The sequence below is a fragment of the Callithrix jacchus genome, chromosome 10, assembly GCF_049354715.1.
Source record: "Callithrix jacchus isolate 240 chromosome 10, calJac240_pri, whole genome shotgun sequence".
In the NCBI taxonomy this organism is placed as follows: domain Eukaryota; kingdom Metazoa; phylum Chordata; class Mammalia; order Primates; family Cebidae; genus Callithrix; species Callithrix jacchus.
The window spans coordinates 83,177,340-83,203,747 of NC_133511.1; the positions used below are offsets into that span (position 1 = coordinate 83,177,340).

Genomic DNA, 26,408 nt, shown 5'->3' on the forward strand with positions numbered 1-26,408 from the left:
AACAGGGATAGGGATAGGTCATACTTTGGCCTCACAGGATTCTTGTGAGCATTCTGTCTCAGTGAGTTTTTTTTTTTTTTGAGACAGAGTTTCGCTCTTGCTACCTAGGCTGGAGTGCAATGGCGCGATCTCGGCTCACCGCAACCTCCGCCTCCTGGGTTCAGGCAATTCTCCTGCCTCAGCCTCCTGAGTAGCTGGGATTACAGGCACGCGCCACCATGCCCAGCTAATTTTTTGTATTTTTAGTAGAGACGGGGTTTCACCGTGTTGACCAGGATGGTCTCGATCTCTTGACCTCGTGATCCACCCGCCTCGGCCTTCCAAAGTGCTGGGATTACAGGCGTGAGCCACCACGCCCGGCCCTTCAGTGATTAAAAAGAAAAAGAAATGTAGAAGAAGTCTTTGGCTTTCGCCATGGTGGTAAAAAATAATAATAAATAAACAATTTGGTTTGAATATGTACAACATAAATAAAAATCATGTAAGTTCTTGGGTTCCGAATCCCAGTCTTGGAGCTTTGGACAGTAAATAACCCACCTACCCAGAAATCTCAACCTGCTTAAGATAATGACTACATTATATCTAGAATGGTAATGTCAGCTCAGCTGGGATAATCTATTTCTTTCAGTGCCTAAATGACTTTTCAACAATGGGAAGTTCAGAATTTAAGACATAATTAAATTAATCAAGGTTATTTACAAACATCTCTATTAACTTCAAGACAATCTATTTATTGTAGCTACAATGCATTCATTGTGGGGCTCTGCCTTCTACCAGTGCAAGGGTTGAGACCCAGCTTAGCTCCCTACAGAATAAGAGGCTTCCTTTTCTTTGATAGCAAGACTGCAACTTTTCATAGCCCCAGTCAGTCTTTAGGTTCTAGGCAGTTGCCCTTCCCAAACAATTATAAATAGCTGACATCTCAAATCCAGACTACATCTCAAATCCTGACTCTAGGCAGTAAACACAGAATTCATTTCTCTCATGATAAATCTATAAAATGGAGATTCACAGTTGGGGAGTTATTGCCCTATTTGAAATTGACCCAAATATGAATCCAGCAGTGACCTGGGCCCTGTAGGATGGGAAGATCAGGGGGACCACCCTAATGGGTTGTCTTCCCCCACTGCCCTTTTTTTTGGAGACAGGGTCTTGCTCTGTCACCCAGGCCGGAGTACAGTGGTGCACTCATGACTCATTGAAGTCTCAACCTCCTGGTCTCACATGATCCTCCCACCTCAGTGTCCCAAGTAGCTGGAACCACAGGAGTATGCCATCATACCTGGCTAATTTTTTTGTAATTGTGGTAGAGACAGGATCTCATTATGTTGCCAGGCTGCTCAAACTCCTGGGCTCAAGTGATCCTCCCTTAGTCTCTCAAAGAGCTGGGCTTATAAGCATGAGCCATCATGCTGTCTAAACCTTAACACCTATTTTTCTTCCTCCCAGACTTCTAAAATGGTTTTTTAAAGTCAACAATTCAACATAAACCCATCCAAATCATACAAAATCTGTTCCTCCTTCCCCATCTAAACTCTAGTTAACTCCCAATGACAAAATAGTAGTTTGGTACTGATCTAATTAGCGGAATGATATAATTCACACTAAAGTAAGAATGAGGCTTAAACATTCCCAGGATACACAGATATAAGAGCAAAACACAAATCTGCAATGATATTATTTCATTCTTCACTTTTATCAATACAAGCATTTAAAGTGACAGTCCTTTAAATTGCTCTTCTCTCTCTGCGGTTATTTTTTCCTTCATTGATTTATGGTTAAAAACGACAAAACAAAATGTGTGAGAATATCTGTAATGGGGCTAAAAACCAAAATTCTTTACTTCTGTTGAAAAAAATAAAAGGAATAAGGAAGAGAAAGAAGGGATCATGTGTAATGAGGAGACATGGAGAGATAATTTAAAATATCTTAAATGCCTCTCATTGACAGCCAGATCGTTCATTAGAGGCTTTTTACTTACAATCCTAGAAAAATATTAATAACAGGCAATTTTTCAATTGCCTAATCACATTTAATCCTTTGCCACACAAGCAAAGAATCAAAGCACACTTGAGAGCAAAGAAAAACAAAACGAAAAATAAAAAATATTCCTTTTTCTTAACAATTTACACACACAAACATGAACTCTGTGTTATACTAAGTTTGAGAAGTTAGTAAGAAAGACTATACCTGAAATATATGGCTCTGGACTTTTGCAAGCTGAGATGTTCGAATATTTAAAGACTGGCTTCTTGTTACAGTTGCCACAGAAAGGGATTTTCCATTCACCTTTCTTTCAAGATGACAATTTGCTGGGGATCTCTCTTCAAGAAGAACAGCATCCCAAGGATCCTTTTCAAGCAAACTTGAAACATTTTTCTCTTCTTCATGGTCTAATACCTCCACATTATCCACTTTAGGCTTACTTAGAGGATCCAAGTCTAACCAGTCAAATTTACTGATATCCTCAGACTTTGGAGATACCTGTAGATTGCTGACTTTTGAATCTGTTATCTCCAAATCAGTCCTTGCTTTTCCATTTTTTAAAAATTCTGATGTACTAGCTATTTTGTCAAATAGTTTTGCCATGTCAGGACTGACTACTGGACGACAGATAGGTAAGCTTCCTTGTGGATGAAAGGGTGTGGCAGATGTCAAAGGATATGAGAAATAGGGAGATTGTCCCGGAAGACTTAAATATATAGGTTCTGTAGATGGAAAAGTGGGCATTCTTGGATTGAAGCCATTCTGGAATGCAGCCTGTTTACTGTAAGTAGAAGGATAAATAGAAGGTAAAGCGTAAGTGGAAGGCCCAGATAATCCAGGTGGCCACTGTCCTCTCTGAATAGTAGGTCTAAAGTAGAGCTGTGCTGAAAAAGAAGGGCTCAGAACAGGAGTAACTGGCAATACAGGCGTTTTTCTAGTCTCGAAACTGTCATCCAGCAATAGTTTCTCAAGTTCAGCTTGAGTGAGCTTTTCTACATCAATATCTAATGTTCTTTTTTGGGAATCTGATTCAGGAAACACCATGAGATCATAATCCTGTTTGTTATAAACCTGTGTTTTTTGTCTGGTGCTACTTGACAACTCAAAGCCTCTCTGATTGTCAGTAACTTGTCTATCCTTTTGCAGTTTTGCTAAAGCCTCTGCTTCCATCTGTAATGCTTCTTCTTTGTCCACATCTTTTGCTCTTGTTGGTTCCAGATGTGAAGATGGACACTGTTTAACTCCACTGTTGCTGGATATCTGAGCCATGTCCTCTAAAAAGACCAAACCTTTTTTTCCCCAATCTATTTTTTTCTTGTAGCTTCCAAAATAGCAAGACCTATACATAAAAATAAACATAACACTCAATTAGATTTCTAAACATATTTTGTTTGCAACTTACCCCATATAAGTCTTAAAGCCACTTAGAAAAATATACTATAAAATAAACAAAATAAAACAGTTGGATGAAATCTTGGTGAAGGAACACAACACCTCATACAGTATGGGTTACAGAAGATATTCAGATATACATTACTTTACCCCATTTCCTGATCTAACTGGAAAGCTGACACAGTAAATGAAATTTAGATGCTTTCATTTTAGCAGCCACAATGGCTGCCATTAACCAGTGGTACTTCTGGGAGAATTCTTAATGTGAAATGACTTTGAAATACTAGTCACATATTTCAAAGAGTTCAGACAGGGTTTACCGTTATGCAAAAATAGAAAGTCAAATGGTTTTTGAACTTTTGCTATTTATCAAATTGCTCAAAAGTCAATTAGCAATAAAAACATCCAATACCTAGTCAATATAATAGGAAACTATTATTTTGTCAAAATACTTATGTGCAAAACTGATTAAAATTTTATAATCCTCCAGAAATATTAAAAATATATAATGTAACATGGATTTAAGTAATAGGACTAGAGTGTTAAGACTATTAGAAGTTCTGAGGTAATCTTCCAATCAAATTATAGCAGAATTGGTCATAGTTTTAATTACATTTCTATTCTGATTATCTGAAGTTAAATCAATAGTTATAATACCAAAGTTTCTCCTTTTCAAAATCCTTAAATATTTATTTCATGGAAAGACAAGAAGATAATTTTTAAACTTTCTCATAGATTAGCTTATAAAAATTTATACTCCTCTATTTAAGACACTTAATTCAGACCAAGATTACCCTGTGAAACAATAAAACCAACTGAAAGGTTGCTTAGCTGCTCTGTATCACAGGGCATGTTTCCTGCTTCTAATCAATATGATGCAAGGGTTAAATATGGGTCCCTTCCCTGGAGTCACGTCACCTTAGTTTAAGAAGGTATATGACCTTGGGCAAATGAAAACTTTTCTGTATGTCTTAGTTTCCTAATTTTTTAAATGAAAAACTATCAATCTGAATTAGTATACAGGCTAAATGAAATAATACATGTAAAAGTGCTTTTACTGGCCTTGAGCATTAGCACTAAATAAGTGGTACATATTATTAATCTAATCTGGTTTGTGATATATCTAATTTAAGTACCTAGAAAGAAAGAAAGCTCCTGTTTACATTCTATGGTCTTTCTAGCAAACACAATGCTTATCTACAGTATATGCTCAATATATGTGTGATGCAAGGAGGTAGGAAAAAACCCAAAATGAATTCAAATTAATATAATACAAATGAAAATCCTAAGTGTAGAGGTAATACTAAACAACAACAAAATTAGTGGATAGGACATGAAGAAAGAGGAATTCAAAGAATGTCCTTGGAATGTTCTTGGAGTATTACGTTGTAATTCCTTCATACAACTATTTTCCCTTCTGTGGTAGACTACAAAGCATGGGCACAATGTATATTTATCAAAAGAAAAAGCTGTAAATATTGAACTACTGCTAAATATGTACCAAATACTTAGAGGAAAGAACTAATTTCTACCACTTATTTTTGTTGTTGTTGTTTAGAGACGGGGGTCTCTCTATATTACTCAGGCTGCTCTTGAACTCCTGGCCTCGAGCAAGCCTCCTACCTCTGCTAGGATTATAGGCATGATTCACTGTGCCTGGCTCTCCTCCCATTTCAACACACATACTCTCACCCCATGGGATGTTATTTTGTTGCTCCTGCCATACAGAGGAGGGATCTATTTCTTTACTCTCTAGAGTTGAGTGGGCCTTGTGACTTGGCATTTACTAATAAAATGGAAAGAAGTGACACTGAGGGAATAGGAGTTCCAAATCTAGGTCCTAAGAGGCTTTACTACTTCAGCTCTTTGTCTCTTGAAATCCAGCCACTACCACGTGAATGCTCACTGAGGATAATAGAGGCCAACTAACAGCCAGCACCAACCACCAAATATGTAAGTGAAGCCACCATCTTAGACCATCCATTCACACACAGTTATGATGACCACAACTTATGAGTTTCCAAAGTTGAGACCAGAAGAAGAAATCACCCAGCTGAGCTAAGGCCAAATTGCTAACCCACAGAATCATTTTGGAACGGTCTGCTACAAAGCAATAGAAAACAGATAAACTTTTTCTTTTACTCTGAGAAAATAAAATGCAAGCCACTTTACTATTTAGCAAATTTCTGTTTCAACTTCTAGCACCACCACCACTACCACTGCTACCACCACCTCCACCACTGCTGCCGCCACCACCACCACCTTCCTTCACTTATCCTCCAACAACAAATGGTTTTCTTTTCCTTTCTAAGGCGACCTCAGCCAAGTATATCCTTAACCCCACTGAATTCCCCTCCACTTATCAATGATTACCTCCTTTGCATTGTTCATTTATTTACTTGTTTAGGATCCTATGCCACAAAAATACTTACATTTTCTCCATATTGAAGGGGGGCAGGGAAATACTAACATTCCTGTTTAGATTCCAGTAGCTTCGATTTTAATTTTCTTTTTTCACTGCCAAACTTCTCCAAAGAGTGACCTAGAAAATCTTTTCTTTACACATTCTGCCTTGGAAAAACTCTACTTGTCCTTCAGGGCCAATTCAAATACTGCCCTCTCTCTTTAGCTTTCCCTAAGCAGCTCTTATCAGAATTCATCTTTTTAGATCAACCAAAACATTTTTATCACAGCTTTCTCTTCTTCCATAGACCTTTTGCTGTTTTTGCCTATTCAACATCTTTGCTTCTGGTTGTAGAATGTACAGCCTCCGTTTTGGAGACTGATATCCCTTTATTCCACAAAGTTAAAATAGAACTGGCTATCTCTGCCCTTGTCCTCTATCCCCATCCACTCCAGAGGATCCAAATCTGGCCCATCAGAGTAAATTCCTGGACTTCTGCTGAAACTATTTGGAAATAAAATTTTTATTTAAGCTTACTAAACTCAGATATAAGCCTGGCCTTGCTGCGGCCATCTTTGTCACTACCTGAGGAGATACTGCCTAAGAATATGTCCAATCCAGAAGAAAACAGAGCTAAGGTAAAACGAAGAAGGACAGATTCTGGCTAATATTACATTAAGCATCTGGATCCAACCAAGGCTAGTCTTTCATTTATGTAAGCCAGTAAGTCTCCCTTTTAGCTTAAGCCAGTTTAAAATGAGTTTCTGCCATAACAAAAAATGTCCTGATTCACAAAGAACCTGTGAACCTATGTGTCTACCCAACAGACTAAAATAAGCTTAAGTGCAAAGGCCAACTTGTTCATTTTTGTAGTTCCCTACAACATTTAAAAGTACCTTGCTTAATGAATAAGAAACTTAATTTACTGAACATGTGGGGGTTTGTTTGTTTGTTTTAGATAGGATCTCATTCTGTTGTTCAGACTGGAGTGCAGTGTCACCCTCTCGGCTCATTGCAACCTCCGCCTCCTGGATTCAAGCAATTCTCCTACCTCAGCCTCCTGAGTAGCTCGGGCTACCACTGCACACCACCACACCTGGTAAATTTTTGTAATTTTAGTAGAGACTAAAAGGTTTAGTAGAGACCAATAGGGTTTTGCCATGTTGGCCAGGCTGGTCTTGAACTCCTGACGTCAAGTGATCCGCACACCTCAGCCTCCCAAAGTGCTAGAATTAGAGACGTGAGCCACTGCACCTGGCTGAACATACATTTTAACAAGGGGAAGGCTACTGGACGTTCTTAAGGCATTTCCAATGGCACAAGAGCATGGATATATGGTAGGAAAAATAAATCAAGTATAATCACTTGCTGTGGAACACCATAGTATACTGGCTGTTTTTCACAAAATCAGGTGTATTAAAACAAAATAACAGCCAGGCACAGTGGCTCATGCCTGTAATCCCAGCACTTTGGGAGGACAAGGCAGGCAGATCACCTGAGGTCAGGAGTTTGAGACCAGCCTGGCCAACATGGTGAAACCCCATCTCTACTAAAAATACAAAACTTAGCTGGGTGTGGTGGTACTCGCTGGTAATCCCAGCTACTCAGGAGGCTGAGGCAGGAGAATCACTTGAACCCAGGAGGCAGAGGTTGCAATGAGGCAAGGTAGCCACTGGACTCCAGCCTGGGCAACGAGTGAAACTCTGCCTCAAAAAATAAAAATAAAAATAATAGCATTTTACAAAGAGAAAGCCTACTTAGATAGACTTCATCTTCCACAATACCAACTTGTTATTTAAGTATTCTCCTTGTTGCTGTATTTGGTAATAAACAATACACGTTATTCTGAAAGAAGGATCTAGATTCTTTAAATGAGTTTGCAATAGTTTATTCACTGGAGAATACACTTGTTCTAAATATTTCAAATGATTGTTAACTCTCATTTACTGACAAAGGTATAAAATGAATCCAATTTGAAATATATTTTAATAGTAAGTATGGGTTTTTCTCACATCACCAATTTATTTCCTTGCTCTATTTCTAATACCAACACCCAAAGTAGTATATGCTAAAGTAAATTCAACTCTAAATAGTAAAAGTGAACTGACTGCTAGCACCTAAGTTACCAATTTTAGTTTTCCAAGAGGTTATCATGCATGCATACTCAAATGGCAAATGAAAGGACTTAACAGATTGTCCAAAAGTAACCCTGTGCTTCAGCTATTCTTCTGGGGCTGCTACATTGACATGCTCCATTAATTTTTTAAAATAAAACTTCATTTGATGACAAACATTTAGCAGGAAATAATTTCCTACATGATCATTCAAAATGAAGACTTCAATGCTAATGTTCCCCTAATTCAATCTGAAAAAGACAATATAACTAGTATTTGAATGAGGACTGCATATCATCTGCCAAAATTTTCCCAACATAAAGTAACCCAGTGAAGATCACAAGGCTTTTACTACTTTAAAATTCTTCAAAAGAGGGCAATTAAACTATTCAGTTAAACGTTTGGACACCATTTGCATACTCCAAAACAGAAGAATTAATTTAAAAGTTCTTGGCTTCTTCTGTGTTAGACATTCATTTACAATTTAAATTTAAATCCCAGAAAACAGAAAAAAGCAAGCTGGTGCTGCCACCCATCTAAATGTTTCCTGGTCTTAAAATTTCAAGACAACTAAGAAAATGAAAAAATAATTATTTGAGTTGAATAATACAGATATTTGTCCTCCAAAATGAAAATAAAACTTAAAGGAAAATAAATTATAGTACCTCCATGGAACTGATTTTTTTTGGGGGGGGGACAGTAATTTGAAGTTTTGTTTCACATATGAATTTTTATGAAGCATGTACATTTTATAGTATACTTAAGTAGAGGTTGAGCATTCCTTATCCACAATGCTTGGGATCTGAAGTATTTAGGATTTTAGATGTTTTTGTTTTCTAGAATATTTGCATTATACCTTTATTTACTTATTTATTTATTTAGAGATGGAGTCTCACTCTGTTGCCCAGGCTGGAGTGCAATGACACGATCTCTGCTCACTGCAACCTCCTCCTCCTGATTCAAGTGATACTCCTGCCTCAGCCTCCCGAGTAGCTGGTATTACAGATGCCTGCCAACATGCCTGGCTAATTTTGTACTTTTTTTTTTTTTAAGTAGTGATGGAGTTTCACCATGTTGGCCAGGCTGCTCTCGAACCCCTGACCTCAGGTGATCCACCCGCCTTGGCCTCCCAAAGTGTTGGGATTACAGGTGTGAGCCACCAAGCCCAGCAAAAACTGAGTATTATGCCACCATTAAAAATAAAATTGGCTGGATGTGGTGACTCACACCTGTAATCCCAGCACCTTAGGAGGCTGAGGTGGGCGGGCCACCGGAGGTCGGGTGTTCGAGACCAGTCTGACCAACATTGAGAAATTCCGTCTCTACTAAAAATACAAAATTAGTTAGGTGTGAGCACATGCCTGTAATCCCTGCTACTCAGGAGGCTGAGGCAGGAGAATTGCTTGAACTCGGGAGGCAGAAGTTGCAGTGAGCTGAGATTGTACCACTGTACTCCAGCCTGGGCAGCAAGAGCAAAACTCCATCTCAAAAAATAAATAAATAAAATAAAATCATGGGCTGGACAAGGTGACTCTTACACTTTTAGGAGGTAGAGGTGGGAGGATTGCTTGAGTCCAGGAGTACCAGACCAGCCTAGGCAGCATGACCAGACCCCATCTCTATTAAAAAAAAAAAAAAAAGATTATGGGCTGGGTGTGGCAGCTTAGGCTGGGAAACACAGCAAGACTCCTACCTCCAAAAAAATAGGGCCAGGCTCAGTGGTTCATGCCTGTCATCCCCACACTTTGGGAGGCCAAGGCAGATGGATCACAAGGTCAGGAGCTCGAGACCACCCTGGCCAACAAGGTGAAACCCCATCTCCACTAAAAATACAAAAATTAGCTGGGCATGGTGATCCTAACCCATAATCCTAGCTACTCAGGAGACTGAAGCAGAAGAATTGCTTGAACCCGGGAGGCAGAGGTTGCAGTGAGTTGAGATCGTGACACCGCACTCCAGCCTGGGGGACAGAGTGAGACTCTGTCTCAGAAAAAATAAAAAAATCGGGCCAGGTGCGGTGGCTCACACCTGTAATCCCAGCGCTATGGGAGGCCAAGGCAGGCAGATCACAAGGTCAGGAGTTCAAGACTAGCCTGGCCAACACAGTGAAACCCCATCTTTACTAAAAATACAAAAATTAGCTGGGCATGGTGGTGCACACCTGTAGTCCCAGCTATGGAGGAGGCTGAGGCTGGAGAATCACTTGAACCCCGGAAGCGGAGGTTTTGCTGAGCCAAGACTGTGCCACTGCACTACAGCCTGGGCAACAGAGAAAGAGTCTGTCTCAAAAAAAAAAAAATTATCTGGATATGTTGGTATATGCCTGTAGTCTCAGCTACTCAGCAAGCTGAGGTGGGAGAAACACTTGAGACCAGGTGTTCAAGGTTACAGTGATCTATGACTATGTCATACTGCACTCTAGCCTGAGGGACAGAATGAGACTCCATCTCTAAAAAATAAAACAAAAACCAAACCCAAATAAAATAATTGCAACTTCAGTAACCATGGAAAATATTTGATAAAACTATAGTAAATATCTGCATATCTCAATGTATATATATAGATACTATATGCCCAACATTGCTTTAAGAAATGTATTAACTAATTTAACCCTCACAAATTTTATAAAGTAGCTCCTATTAGTATCCCTAGTTTACAAATGAATAAATTTAAGCATACAAGTTATGTAATCTTCCCAGTCTCACAGCAGCTAGCAAGTGGTGAAATCAGGACTCAAATCCAGGCAGTACTAACTCTCCACAATACACTTTAATGTTATCTGGAATCAGTAAGTGTCTAAATTAGTATAATTTATCCACGATAAATATCAACTTTCATCTTCAATCATAGGGTTATTTTTTCTGCATTAATAAATTTGTTTCTTTTAATTCTATCATGAGGTAATTAATGCTGCCATTTAGTTATAACAGATACCAATTTATCAGTTAATTTATCATCACCAGATGACTAGTGAATCTGTAATTTCACTGAGGGCAAGAACTTTTTTTCATCTTCTACTCTCAAACTTCTAACGCAGTTGAATGAATACATAAATGACTAAAGAACATAAGACACCATTCATTTTATCAAAGAGAAGCTCAAATTCTGAAGCAGAAAAAACAGGCTAAAATAACTCATTTATTAATAATTCAAACTTTACTAAAAAATAACATGGTTGAATTTAAAATAAACAAATAGGGTAGGGGAGCAGATTATCTTAAAGCCTAAGAGGGAGATGGTAATAGAAAACTAAGTTAGTTGTTCCATCTGTGTTAAAAGGAGAAACCTCGGTACATGACAAGATAATATTCTATCTCTACTGATCCATGGAAGGAGAAATCCTCATCTGATGAAAGAAACCAAGTACTCTGGTATTAGGAACTGTAAAAATTTGTCACAAAGACAAAAATAAAAGAATGTCCAGGTATTTGGTGTGATTAGGTTAGAGTAACACTATCCAAAAGAAACAGAATACGGACAGGTGCGATGGCTCACGCCTGTAATTCCAGAACTTTAGGAGGCCAGGGCAGGTGGATCACCTGAGGACAGGAGTTTGAGACCAGCCTGGCCAGCACGGTGAAACCCTCTCTCTACTGAAAATACAAAAATTACCTAGGCAAAGTGGCAGGTGCCTGTAATCCCAGCTACTCCCAAGGCCGAGGCAGGAGAATTTCTTGAACTCAGGAGATGGAAGTTGCAGTGGGCCAAGATCCCACCACCACACTCCAGCCTGAGCAACAGAGTGAGCCTTCATCTCAAAAAAAAAAAAAAAGAAATCGAATGTTACATATAATTTAAAATTTTCTACAGCTACATTAATGAAATAAACAATATATTTAATCTACTATATCAAAAATATAGTCATTTTAACAGGTAATCAACATAAAAACATGAATGAAATATTTTATGGTTTCAAATAATGTGATGTCCTTGAAATCTGCTGTATATTATGCATTAGCACATCTCAATTTGAACTAGTTACATTTCAAGTGCTCAACAGCCAAAGGTGTCTAATGAACAGTACAAGGTTAGAGCTCATGAAGAAAGAAACAGGAACAAAAACCCTGGTGAACAAGTATCATTGTTTTCTGGGTCGTAAGAAAAAAATCTGTCTTCCTAACAGTCATCTCTTTCCACATGCCAGTAAAATATCGTAAATATTCTGGAGGAGAACAAAATTTTCTTTTTATTTTTTTAAGTCCCACAGATAACTTACTGTCTTCACTTACTTATTTTTTATTTACTTTTTTTGAGATGGAGTCTTGCTCTGTCACCCAGGCTTGAGTGCAGTGGAACAATCTCAGCTGACTGCAACCTCCACTTCCCTGTTCAAGCAATTCTCCTACCTTAGCCTCCAGAGTAGCTGGTATTACAGGCACTAGCCACAACACCTAGACGATATTTGTATTTTTAGTAGAGGCAGGTTTTCACCATGTTGGTCAGGCTGGTCTCAAACTCCTGACGTCAGGCGATCTGCCCTCCTTGGCCTCCCAAAATGCTGGGATTACAAATGTAAGCCACCAGACCTGGTCTATTTATTTATTTTCAAGACAGGGTCCGCAGGCTTAAGTGCAGTGGCTCAATCATAGCTCACTGTAACCTAGAACTCCTGGGTTCAAGCAATCCTTCTGCCTTAGCCTCTTAAGTAGCTGGCACTACAGGTAGGTACCACCACATCAAGCTAATTTTTAAATTTTTTGTAGAGACAGGGTCTCACCATGTTGCCCAGGCTGGTCTCAAACGCCTGGCTTAAAACAATCCTCTCACCTCAGCCTCCCAAAGCACTGGTATTAGCGGCATAAACCATCACACCTGGCCAACCTACAGTCTTTAAATGAGGTCTTATCCTTTATACATTTTAAATATTTCAAGTACATACTTTCTAATTACCTTAATATTCTAGATTTAGAAAATTGTTAACATTTTAGAGAGAAATGTGTTCACAATCAAAATCAAGGATAAGTTAGAAAAATATTAAATTTTTAAAAAAAGAGACAAGGTCTCACTCTGTCACTGAAGCTGAAATACAGTGACATCATCACAGCTCACTGTAATCTCAAACACCTAGAGGCTCAAGTGATCCTCCTGCCTCAGCTTCGTGAGTAGCTGAGATTACCAGTATAACCAGGCCCGGATAAAGTTTTAATCTTTTGTAGAGACAGGGTCTGGCTATTGCTCAGGCTGATCTCGAACTCCTAGCCCTAAGCGATCCTCTCTCCTCAGCCTCCCAAAGCACTGAGATTACAGTGTGAGCCATTGTCCTGGCTCTAAATAAGTGTGAAGAAATTGAATCATGAAAACAAAAGGCAACATAGAATTCCTTTGTAATTGCAGCATAAAGGCCTCTAAATATGACTCAAAATCTAGAAGCCATATGTGAAAAGATTCAAGCACATAAACATCTTTTAAAATAACTTGTTTGGCAAAAAAGCACCAATGAATGTATTCATTTCCTCAGTAAATATTTATTGGTACTATAAATACCTCAGTAAATATTTATGATACTAAGCATAAGGTACTGCTGTAGGCAATGAAAAACAAAAATAAAAATAACTGAACCAAGCCTGGGCAACATGGTGAATCCTTATCTCTATAAAAAAAAAATATATAAATCAGCAGGGTGAGGTGGCACATGTTACTCAGGATGCTGAGGTGTGAGGATCGCTTGAGCCCAGGGGGTCAAGGTTACAGTGAGCTATGATCATGCCACTCTACTCCACCCTGGGCCACAGAGCTAGACTTTATTTACATAGCTATAAATAAATAAAAACAATAGAACCATAAAAATGTCAATGGAAAGCAATAAATAGAGCAAAAATTTTTGCTACTCATATCACAAAGAACTAATCTTTCTAACACATTAAAAAGAACTACTAGGAAAAAAAAGACTGGGCGCAGTGGCTCATGCCTATAATCCCAGCACTTTGGGAAGCTGAGGCAGGTGGATCACTAATGTCAGGAGTTCAAGACCAGCCTGGCCAACATGGTGAAACCCTATCTCCATGGCTAAAAATACAAAAATTAGCCAGGTGTGGTGTGGTGGCACATGGCTGTGATCCCGGCTTCTAGGGATGCTGAGGCAGGCGAATCTCTTGAACCCGGGAGTTGGTGGTTGCAGTGAGCCAAGATCATGCCACTGCACTCCAGCCTGGGCAACAGAGCAAGACTACTCTGTCTCAAAAAAAAATACTTTATCCTAAGTATGTACATATAGGAAAAAAACACAGTAATGTACCACATGATATTCCAGCCAAGAGCAGACCATATATATGGCAGTGGGTCCTCAGGATTACAATGGGCCAGGTTCGGTGGCTCACACCTGTAGTCCCAGTACCCACTCTTTGGGAGGTCAAGGAGGGAGGAATGATTAAACCTAGCAGTTCAAGACCAACCTGAGCAACACAGTGAGAACCCTCTTAAAAAAAAAAAAACCCAGGCATGGTGGCACGTGCCTACAGTCCTAGCTACTCAATTTCAACTGTTCCGGAGGCTAAAGTAAGAGACTCACTTGAGACCATGAGTTTGAAGTCACAGTGAGTTATGATCATACCACTGCACCTCTAGCCTGACCACAGTGTAAAATCCTGTCTCCAAAAAGAAAAAAGTTTAGGCCGGGCTTGGTGGCTCACACCTGTAATCCCAACTTTGGGGAACCGAGGCAGGTAGATCACAAGACCAGCCTGGCCTACATGGTAAAACCCCGTCTCTACTGAAAATACAAAAATTAGGCATGTGTGGTGGTGGGCACCTGTAATCCCAGATACCTGGGAGGCTGAAACAGGAGAATTGCTTGAACCCAGAAGGCAGAGGTTGCAGTGAGCCGAGATTGTGCCACTGCACTACAGCCCAGGTGACAGAGCAAGACTCCACCTCAAAAAAAAGAAAAAAGATGATAATGGAGATGAAAAATTCCTATTACCTAGTATTTCCTATACTACACTTTTCATTGTTACTTAAGAGTATGCTCCTTCTACTTAAAAATAAAAAATTAAACATAAAACAGCCTTAAGTAGGTCTTCAGGAGGTATTTCATAAGATGGCATTGTTATCCTAGGAAATGACAGCTCCATGCATGTTACTGCCCCTGAGGACTTCCAGTGAAACAAGATGAGGAGGTGGAAAACAGCTATATTGATTATCCTGACCTTGTGTAGACCTAGGCTACGATATGTGTTTGTGTCTTAGTTTTTAACAAAAAAGTTTACAATGTTAAAAAGAATTAAAAATTTAAAAAATAAAAAATAGCCACTTATGGAATAAGGATATAAAGAAAGTATTTTTGTATACTTGTATAATATTCTTACATTATTACAAAAGAGTCAAAAGTTAAAAAAAATTTTAAGTTTATGAGGGGGAGGTGGGGAGGGATAGCCTGGGGAGAAATGCCAAATGTGGGTGAAGGGGAGAAGCAAAGCAAAGCACACTGCCATGTGCGTACCTACGCAACGGTCTTGCACGCTCTGCTCATGTACCCCAAAACCTAAAATCCAATAAAAAATTTTAAAAAAAAAATTTAAGTTTATAAAGCAAAAAGGTTACAGTAAGCTAAGGTTAATTTATTACTTAAGAAAGAAAAATGCTGGGAATGGTGGTTCATGCTTGTAATCCCAGCACTTTGGGTGGCCAACAGGGGAGGATCCTTAAGCCCAGGAGTTCAAGACCAGCCTGGGCAATGAGCAAGACTACCTCCCCTAACTACAAAAAATTTAAAAAATAACTAGCCAAGTGTGGTGGCTATATTCCCAGCTATATTCCCAGCTAATCAGGAGGCTGAGGTGGGAGGATCATTTGAGCCTGGGAATTCTAGGCTGCAGTGAGCTGTGATCACACCATTGCACTCCAGCTTGACCAACAAGTGAAACTGTCTAAAAAAGATCTTTAATTAAAAAGAAAAAAATACATATTTTTACAAATTTAGGATGGTATATATACAGTGTTTATAAAATCTACAACAGTATACAGTAATGTCCTAGGCCTTTGCATTTACTCACTAGTCACTCAATGACTCACCCAGGGCAATTCCCAGTCCTGCAAGCTTCACTCATAGTTAAGTGCCCTATACAGGTGCATTTTAAAATCTTTTATACCCTATTTTTACTGTAATTTTTCTTTGTTTAGATATGCAAATACCTACCAATTGTGACAATTGCCTACAGTACTAAGTACAGTAACTTGCTATAGTAGGTACAGTATTTAATATATTTAGTACAGTAATATGCCATAAGGTTTGTAGCCTAAGAGCAAAAGGCTATACTACATACCCTAGGTGTATAGTAGACTATATCATCAAGATTTGTGTAAGTACTTGCTATGATGTGCACACAATGACAAAATAGCCTACTGATGGATTTCTTAGAACATTCCCTGTCATTAAGCAACACATAACGGTATTAAAGAGTTTGGTACTATCCGAAGTTTTAGGCATCCACTGGGGGTCTTGGAACATATCCCACCAAGGATAATGAGGGATTACTGTAGTAAGATATTACAATCAGTGAGGGAAATGATTATACACTCTCACTGTTTTATGTATATACCAGTACATTTATTTTTTCTTTCTATTATATTAGAAAATCCTAATTCGATTATAACTTATCAGGAAGGCAACAATGTTTAGTCATCACCGTATCAGATACTTAACGGAAACTTATAGGCTCTATCTTCAAAATATTTCTGAACCTAAACATTTCTTCATTATGTTCTCAATACCATCCTAGACCAACTAATCATCTCGTTCTTTCCTGGATTATTGAAATAGCCTTCCCCAAACTGTCTCCCTGCTCTGTTTACAACCTCTCCACTCCCCTTCTTTACACTATCTTCATCACTGTAGCTGGAGTAATCTTGAAAAAACCTAGAACTCGTCACTCCTCTGCTCAGAATTTTCAATAGCTCCTAACTCATTCAGAGTACAGGTACAATCTTTACAATGGTCCACCAGGCACACTAATATTTGCCCCCCACCATTACCTCTCTCCTGTAACTCTATACTGCTTCTGTCACATTGGCCCCCTTGTTCCTCAAATACCTTATGCTCCCAACTCAGGGCCTTTGCTCTTCTGTTCCCTCTGACTAGACTGTTCTTCCCCTGAATCACTGAATAGCTTAATCCCTCACTTCCTTCAAGTCTTCATTGAGAAGGTGACACCTGTGTAAAGTCCTCCCTGATAACCAAGTTAAAGGTACAATTTTCTCCAATCCCAGTGCCTATCACCTTACCTTAATTTTCTCCTTGGCATTTACTACCATCCAGTATACTATATATTTACTTATTTATTTTGTTTATTGTCTGCATTTCGCCCTCTAGGCTGTAAATTCAATGAAGCTGGGATTTACTTTTCTGGTTTACTGCTATATTCCCAGCACTCTAGTCCTGGAACAACAAAGCTTTCATTCAAATATTTGTTAAACAAATAGGTAAAATTAAATCTAATATGGAACAAAAACATCACATTCAAAATGAGTATTTTAACCTAAAAGATACAATAGATTTTTAACCCACTCTTATTGTATTCATTTTTAAAGTATTTAGAAGCCATCTTAAATGTGCCAAATAATATGCTATCAATTTCTTCCTCTGAGGGAAGAAAATCCATATATGTATCTCAGAATTGTTCTTCAGACCCACATGGCCCTTTTTAGTCAGACCAAAACACATTCCTATTTTGAAGTACTTGTGAGAAATATAGTTCATGTCTGCTTAGGGATAGAAATACTGGCCTTGGCTGGGCATGGTGGCTCATGCCTATAATCCCAGCACTTTGGGAGGCCAAGGTGAGTGGACTGCTTGAGCCTAGGAGTTCAAGACCAGCCTGGACAACATAGTGAAACCCCACCTCTATTAAAAATACAAAAATTAGCTGGGCATGGTGGTGTGGGCCTGTAGTTCCAGCTACTCAGGAGTCTGAGGTGGGAAGATTGCTTGAGCCAGGTCAAGGCTCCCTGGTACCACTGCACTCCAGCCTGGGTGATAGAGCAGATCCTGTCTCAAAAAAAAAAAAGAAGAAATACTGGTCTTGGGCTCAACAGAGCAATTTGGCTATAGATAAATCTTTAGGCATTATCTATGTACCGCTGAAGACCTGCAGTCATGGAAGTAGCTGAGATTGCCCTGGGAGAATGTGTATAGTGAAGATAAAAAAGAAACAAGAAAGAATTCATGAGACCCATTAGTACATGAAGACTGGTATAAAATAAATACAAGGAATAGAGTATTCTTAGTAGGAAATGGTTAATATTGTCAGAAACTACAGAGAGATAAAGGACTGGAGAAAGCATTACATCTAAGAACTCAGTGATGTTTACAATAATAGCTTTACTGAGATATAACTCACTTAATATAAAATTTACCTTTTTAAAGTATACTATTCAGTTGTTTTTAGTATATTCAGGGGTGGGTGATCATCACTACTACCAAGTTTCAGAATACTTTCATCACCCCATAAAGAAACCCTGCAGCCATTAGGGGTTTCTAATTAGCAGAGTTTCACATTTCCCCTCCCTAATATCAGAGATTTTAAAAGACAACAGTTTTGGAGAAATATGAAAAACTAAAAGTAAGGAATTATAAATAACAAGGGTATATTATTCTTTCAAAGGGAACTAGGAAACAGGTAAACAGGAGGAGGTGGTATCAGGAATGGCTGTTTAAAATGGGAAAGCCATCAACATGCAATAGACTGAAGGGAGGATTCAGGGAAAACATCTGAGAGGCACAGAGAAGATATATACTCCTTCAGAAACTGGATACAGTTGAATAGGATACAATCAGAAACACAGATGGAAGGGTTTGACTTAGGAAGAAATGTCTTAGGGGAACTATGGTGATAAAAGGAAGACACTACCAAATCAATAACTAAAAACGAGGGACTGCTGGGAGCCAATGGTATGAAGAAGATTTGCTTTTTGCTAAATTTTGGTAGTTTTTAAATTTTTCATCATTTGCATGTTTTACTATTTCAAAGTAAAGATGATAAATACAGGGATTTAGGGCCAGGCACCAAGGCTCACACCTGTAATCCCAGTACTTTGGGATGCCAAGGCGGGTTGATCAATTGAGGTCAGGAGTTCGAGACCAGCCTTGGCCAACATGGTGAAACCCGATCTCTACTAAAAATATAAAAATTAGCCAGGCATGGTGGTGCATGCCTGTAATCTCAGCTACTAGGGAGTCTGAGGCAGGAGAATCACTTGAACCCGAGAAGAGGCGGTTGCAGCAACAGAGTGAGACTCTGTCTCAAAAAAACAAAGGAAAAAAAAAAAGAAATGTCACAGAGCAGAGGACACACAAACACATAATGAATTAAATTTCAGAAAGTGATAGCCCTTTAAGAGGAGAAAGAGAGAGGCCCATCAGTACAGCAGCACCAGGAGAAAATGTACTATTGACAGGGTAAGAAGAAACAAGCCAGACTCTTTAATTAAAAATTTAAGAAATTTTTAATGCCAAATACAGGCTAGCATGACAGATTAAAATTCCATGGAATGGTGAAGGCAAAGCTCATTAGTCTAAAGTGCTGAAATAAGAATTACAAAGAGCCCCAGACATGGAACCCATCTTTTCTAAATACACAGGTAGCACATTGAAAGCTGAAGACAGGTCAGAAGAACTGAAAGATCCCATTTGAAGTAGGCCTCCCTGAAGTACAAGGCAGTTATCTTCCAAAGGAGGGTTGGCAAGTGAGCAGACAGAAATCCATCTGAGGTACTCCAAGCTTTCAGCTACCAAAGGCCGTGGAGAGGCAAGGAGAGCTGAGAAAAAGCCCTCCAAGGTATTCCAGGCCTCCACAGAATGTAAAACAGCTGCCCTTCTGAGGCAAGGGTAAGAGGTCTCCTGAGACACAAAAAGGCAAGAAGCAGGACTAAAGAACAAAGAGAACCTCCCAGCAACCTAAAAAGCTGGCAACTCAGCCGGCAAAACAGATCTCTGAAATCATGTCAGTGCTTAGATCCCAAATCCTGTTGAGAAGAAAGTCGTAATTCTGCCCCGAAGTATTTGAACCCAGTGGTAAACTGAATCAAACTATAGCTGCAACAAAGTACAAGTTCATCTTACTTATAAATTAGACTGACTCAATTTAGTGGCCAGACAGAATAAATGGCATTTTGGAGGTAAATATTAAGTAAAAAATAAGTAAACCTCAGGTTCTCCTTTTGTTTTATAGAAGTTGTCTGGTATACAGACCAGGCACAGTTGCTCATTCCTGTAATTCCAGCACTTTTGGAGGCCAAGGAGAGTGGATCACCTGAGGTCAGGAGTTCAAGACCAGCCTCCCAATATAGTGAAACACCACCTCTATTAAAAAATACAAACACTAACCAGGTGTAGTGGCATGAGGGAGGCAGAGATTGCAGTGAACCGAGATCGTGCCACCGCACTCCAGCCTGGGCAACAGAGCAAGACTCCGTCTCAAATGTATATATGTATTAAATGATCTAGTAGAAAAGGCAAATAATATGTATGAAGTAATGAGGCATTTCAACAGAGTAATAGGAACTATAGAAAAGAAATACTGGAAAGGAAAAATATATTCAAAATCAATAATTAATTAGATGGGGACTTAGCAGAAGAAAGGACTGGTAAACCTGAGGACAGATCAATAGAAAATATCCAAACTGAAACGAAAAAAGAACAGGGAAAGGGATATAACAGCATGTCTAAATTCTATGGGACAATTTCAAATGGTCTAATGTAATGTATTGGAGTCCAAGAAGGAGAAGAGAGAGAATGAAACAGAAGAAATGTTTTAAAAGGAAATGGCCAAGAACTTTCCACAAGTGAAGAAAGACATCAGACAAAACCAAGAAGCTCAGTAAAGCCCACGCAGGATAAAAATCTACCAGAGGATTCACCTAATGAGGTTGTAATATAGTTTAAATGACTACTTGAAAGAAATGATGTCAGTTCTTATTAATATACAGAGTTATGTCAAATCCATCTATTTTCTAGAGAGTTTGTTCCTAAAGAAACCATGGAGGTAAGTTTTAATTTTACATCCTATCTAGTAAAGAACTTAGCCTTGCCCAAAGACAGGTGCCCTCTGCTCCTGAGAAGTAATCTATGTCATACCTGATAGGAGTGTCTTTCTGGGCAAGGCTGACTAACTAGAAAGGCCAACATGTGATTTAGAATGGAGACTTTGGGTCACCTGGTATCAGTCTGAATCCAACCTGGAGACTGAGTTCAACTATGTGGGCAATCCATCAATCAAACATGCCTATTAAATGAAGTCCTAATTTGAAAATCTGAAGGCCGAGAGCAGTGGCTCATGCCTGTAATTCCAGTACTTTGGGAGGCCCAGGCAGGCAGATCACAAAGTCAGGAGCTCGAGACCAGCCTAGCCAGTATGGTGAAAGCCTGTCTCTACTAAAAATACAAAAATTAGCCAGGCATAGTGGTACATTCCTGTAATCCCAGCTACTCAGGAGACTGAGGCAAGAGAATCACTTGAACCAGAGAAGCAGAAATTGCATTGAGCCAAGATCACACCATTGCACTCTAGCCTGGGACACAGAGCGAGACTGTCTCAAAAAATAAAAAATAAAAGAGAGAAAGAAAATCTGGACACTGAAGCACAGTGAGCTTCCCTGGATGGCAGTACTTCATGCATACTGTGACATATTGATATCGAGAGAGTAGTAACACATTCTGACTCAATGGGGAGAGAACAATAGATGCTTCAACATTTGAAACCCTCTTGAACTTTGGTCTATGGGCTCCTTGCCTTGATTTTAATCTGTATCCTTTTCTTGAAAAAAACTGTAACCATGATCATAATAGCTCTTAGCAGTGAGTTCTACTAGCATCTTTTTAGTAAGTATCAAACCTCCCCAGCTCCCAAAGACTTGCAGTTGGTGTCAGAAGTGAAAGTGGTCTTATGGAAGACTGTATGCTCAAACTTTGTAGTTTAGTTAATTCGGTGCAGATCTCCATAAAAGCTGTAGGTTCATTTAATGATGAAAGCTAGCTAAAAGTTCAGGCTTCGCTGGGTGTGGTGGCTCATGCCTATACTCCCCACACTTTGGGAGGTCAAGGGGAGCAGATTGCTTGAGTCCAGGAGTTTGAGACTGGCCTGGGCAACATAAGGAAACCCTGCTTCTACTAAGGAAAAAAAAAAAGAATACAAAAATTAGCCAGTGTGGTGGTACATGATTGTAGTCCCAGCTAGTCAGGAGGCTAAGGTGGGAGGAAAGCTTGAGCCCAGGAAGCAGAGGTTGCAGTGAGCTGAGATTGAACCACTGTACTCCAGCCAGGGTTACAGAGTGAGACCCTATCTCAATAAATAAATACATTAATTAATTAATAATTCGGGCTTAAAAAAATGCATGAATCCTCCTATTATTTGTTTAATCATGTGTTTACAGTTGACACGCTTGCTCTTTGGGGAATATTGCTGATATAGTAAAGTTATATTCTCCAAGCTAAATCCAACATTGTGGTTCAATCTAAATCAGAACAAGAGACTTCATTCAACAAGCTGAATAAGCTACATTACTATCCTATACATCTCCATCTCATATTTTATACAACTCTTTTAACATATGAAAAAAATAATAGCTCTTGGTCTAACAACTACAAAGAATCCCCACAAAAGAACTGTTTTGCTTTGTATTTTTGAGAGTCTTGCTCTAGCACCCAGGCTGGAGTGTAGTGGTGAGATCTCAGCTCACTACAGTCTCTGTTCCCAGGTTCAAGTGATTCTCATGCTTCAGCCTCCCAAGTAGCTCAGACTACCGGTGTATGCTATCACACTCAGCTAAATTTTGTACGTTTGGTAGAGACGGGGTTTCACCATGTAGGCCACAAAAGTCTCAAACTCCTGACCTCAAGTGATCTGCCCACCTCAGCCTCCTAAAGTGCTGGGATTACAGACATGAGCCACCATGCCTGGCTACAAACAACTGTTATCGAAACCTCATCACTCATCAGCCTTTTATAGCAAATACATTATTTGACTTTGAACATTCAGCCAATTATTATGTGGTAACTATGAAAACAACTATGGTTTTAATGTTCTCTCCAAAACTCATGTTGAAATTTAATTGCCATTGTGATAGTATTAAGAACTGGGACCTTGAAGAGACGATTAGGTCAGGAAGGCATAGTCCTCATGACCATAATTGTGGGAGTACACTCATACAATGTCATATTTGTGGGATTAATGCCATAGCTGTGGGAATGAGTTCCTAATTAAAGGATGAGTTGAGCCAGATTTCCTCTCTCTCTGTCATATGTGCTCACTTGCACTATGTTATGACACAGCAAGAAGGCCCTCATCAAATGCCAAGCAGATGCTAGTACTACCGTGCCCTTGGACTTCCCAGCCTCCAAAACTGTAAGCCAAATAAATTTATTTTCTTTATAAAGTATCCAATCTGTGGTATTCTGTTACAGTAGCAGAAAATGAACTAAGACATTCTTCCAATAAAAACTAATCCTGAAATAAGAGGTTTTTACCCATAGTTAGAAACTGAAATTCCCTGAAGATTTCCTTAGAAATCAGCTTTGTTATTCTACCAAGTTTTATATTTGAAAATTATTTTCTTGAATTAATTGCTTTAATTAAAAAAATAAAATTATTCTTAAATAAAGGCATTAACAGAAATTCAACTTAAAATTTGCTAAATATATTGCACTGCATGGTATCTGCACTCAGCTGTTTATTCCTGCTAGGGTGTTCAAAGGTCAGTGCTATAGAAATTCAGTATCTGGCATCGTTGGTTTTCTTGGCTTTGTGCTTGTTAAACCTGGTATTTCTATTGATACAGTATTTGAAAAAAATAAAAATAAAAAAATTGCTAAATATAGCTTCCGGTTCTAGGTGCTTCAGGAGCTGCAGCTTAAGGTGCAGACATGGCCAAGACCAAGAATCACATCAAACACAACCAGTCCCGAAACTGGCACATAAATGGTATTAAGAAACCCCAATCACAAAGATACGAATCTCTTAAGAGGGTAGACCCCAAGTTCCTGAGGAACATGCGCTTTGCCAAGAAGCACAAGAAGGAGGACCTAAAGAAGATGCAGACCAACAATGCCAAGGCCATGAGTGCACGTGCTGAGGCTATCAAGGCCCTCGTAAAGCCCAAGGAGGTTAAGCCCAAGATCCCAAAGGGTGTCAATGACAAGCTCGATTGACTTGCCTATACTGCCCACCCCAAGCTTGGGAAGCATGTTCTTTGCCCACATTGCTAAGGGGCTCAGGCTGTGCTGGCCAAAGGCCACGGCCAAAGATCAAACCAAGGCCCAGGCTGCAGTTCCAGCTTGAGTTCCAGCTCAGGCTCCCAAGGGTACCCAGGCCCCTACAAAGTCTTCAGAATAGATATATGTCTGCCAACATGAGGCCAGAAGGACTGTTGCGACCCCCAACCAGGGCTGCTGTCTGCATAGGGTTGGGGTCCTCCTGTGCTATGTGTACAAATACACCTGAGGCAGGAAAGGAAAAAAATAATGCTAAATAGGCATCACAAACTAACAGATGATGAGAACTCTGAGTTAGAATACAAAAGAAAAATTGAGATTTTTTTCCCCAGCCCTATTATTATTAATTAGTTATAACTTGAATAAAACAGTTCACCTCTCTGAGCTAAAGTATGTAAAGTTGTTAGATATTGGATGATAATTCTAGCTGGGCGTGGTGGCTCATGCCTATAATCCCAACATTTTGGGAGGCCGAGGTGGGCGATCACCTTACGTTGGGAGTTTGAGACCAGCCTGACCAACATGGAGAAACATCATCTCTACTAAAAATACTAAATTAGCCGGCATGATGGTGGACACCTGTAATCCCAGCCATTCAGAAGGCTGAGACAGGAGAATCACATGAACCTGGCAGGCAGAGGTTGCAGTAAACTGAGATGGTGCCACTGCACTCCAGCCTGGGCAACAAGAATGAAACTCCATCTCAAAAAAAAAAAAAGATTCATTCTAGCTCCTAGATTTCTATAATACTAATTTGACTTGTAAAGTTTCTTTTTTCCAAATTTACGGGATTTATTTATTTTTTGTTTTTTTTCCAAGATAGAGTCTTGCTCTATTGCCCAGGCTGGAGTACAGTGGCATGATCTCGGCTCACTGCAACCTCCGCCTCCCATTTTCAAGCGATTCTCCGGCCTCAGCCTCCCAAGTAGCTACAGGTGTCAACCACCATGCCTGGTTAATTTCTGTATTATTAGTAGAGAGGGGGTTTCACCATGTTGGCCAGCATGGTCTCAATCCCTAAATTTCATGATCTGGCTGTGATATATTTTTCTATAAAAATTAGAAACATGGCCAGTGTGGTGGCTCACACTGCAAACCCAGCACTGTGGGAGGCCAAGGCGGGCAGAGCACTTGAGGTCAAAAGTTCAAGACCAGTCTGACTAACATGGTGAAACTCCACCTCTACCAAAAAACACAAAAATTGGCCAGGTATGGTGGCATGCACCCGTAATCCCAGTTACTTAGGAGGCTAAAGTAGGCAGGTTGCTTGAACCCGGGAAGCAGAGGTTGCAGTGCGCCAAGATCCCGCCACTGCACTCCAGCCTGGGAAACAGAGTAAGATGCTAGCTCAGAAAAAAAGAAGAAAAAAAAAACAGCTATCACATTTGGAATTAAGAAAAGAAAGAAAACAATTAGAAACAAGTTAAAGGCCGGGCGCGGTGGCTCAAGCCTGTAATCCCAGCACTTTGGGAGGCCGAGGAGGGTGGATCACAAGGTCAAGAGATCGAGACCATCCTGGTCAACATGGTGAAACCCCCGTCTCTACTAAAAATACAAAAAATTAGCTGGGCATGGTGGCGCATGCCTGTAATCCCAGCTACTCAGGAGGCTGAGGCGGGAGAATTGCTTGAACCCAGAAGGCGGAGGTCGCGGTGAGCAGAGATCGCGCCATTGTACTCCAGCCTGGGTAACAAGAGTGAAACTCCGTCTCAAAAAAAAAAAAAGAAGCAAGTTAAATCACTAAACTTAACTTGTTTAAGAGAGATATCTCCAAAAATCAGAGATATCTCCAAAAAAAACTTAAAATCTCCATCTATCAATAAAAGCTTTTTAAAATTATTAAACTTAATATACCTCCAAGGAAGGAGGGCACTATACTCAATTTTAGGTATAATAGGAAGCCAAGGGCAAATTTCAGACAGAAAGTCATGTGATCTGCTTTACACTGCTCAAGATCCCTATTGTTCTGTGGGAAATAGGCGTAAGAAACAAAAATGAAAACTGGGAGACCAATTAACAGGTAGCTGAAAAAATCTAGAATAATGACTTGGACTAGGAACAGCAATGGAAATGTTAAGAAGTGATTTGACTCAAACAAGCAAACAAAATTATACATATAGACAGTAAAAGAAATTGGAGAAAAAAACAGTAATGTGAGAGAGAATGATTTGGTTGGGGAGGCTACTATTTTTAATAAGGTATCAGGGAAAAAAAATTGGAGCCACAACCTGGACATAAGAAAGAGTGAGCCATGGGAAAAATGAAGAGGAGAGTCTTCCCAAGCTTCATCACACATTTAAAGACAGGTGAG

At 39.5% G+C, this 26,408-nt stretch overlaps 1 protein-coding gene, 1 non-coding gene and 1 pseudogene across 4 annotated transcripts in view; 2 read left to right on the forward strand and 1 right to left on the reverse strand.

Moving 5' to 3' along the window:
• PIK3C2A (phosphatidylinositol-4-phosphate 3-kinase catalytic subunit type 2 alpha) overlaps window positions 1-26,408 on the reverse strand; it is a 121,686-nt gene that overhangs the window by 81,889 nt on the left and 13,389 nt on the right. For 2 of the 3 annotated variants that reach the window (XM_054241453.2, XM_002807318.6), the window contains exon 2: window positions 2,191-3,325. In XM_054241453.2, the coding sequence (XP_054097428.1) occupies window positions 2,191-3,255 (1,065 nt within the window). In that variant the 5' untranslated portion in view covers window positions 3,256-3,325. Of the gene's footprint in view, window positions 1-2,190; window positions 3,326-11,508; window positions 11,651-26,408 lie in introns of all 3 variants that reach the window. The other variant, XM_054241452.2, reaches the window with a different exon arrangement.
• On the forward strand, window positions 23,528-23,666 carry LOC118146004 (small nucleolar RNA SNORA8). The gene has a single exon (XR_004731474.1). It is a non-coding gene; the product is annotated as a small nucleolar RNA SNORA8 (small nucleolar RNA).
• LOC118145833 (large ribosomal subunit protein eL29 pseudogene) lies at window positions 23,710-24,316 on the forward strand (annotated as a pseudogene).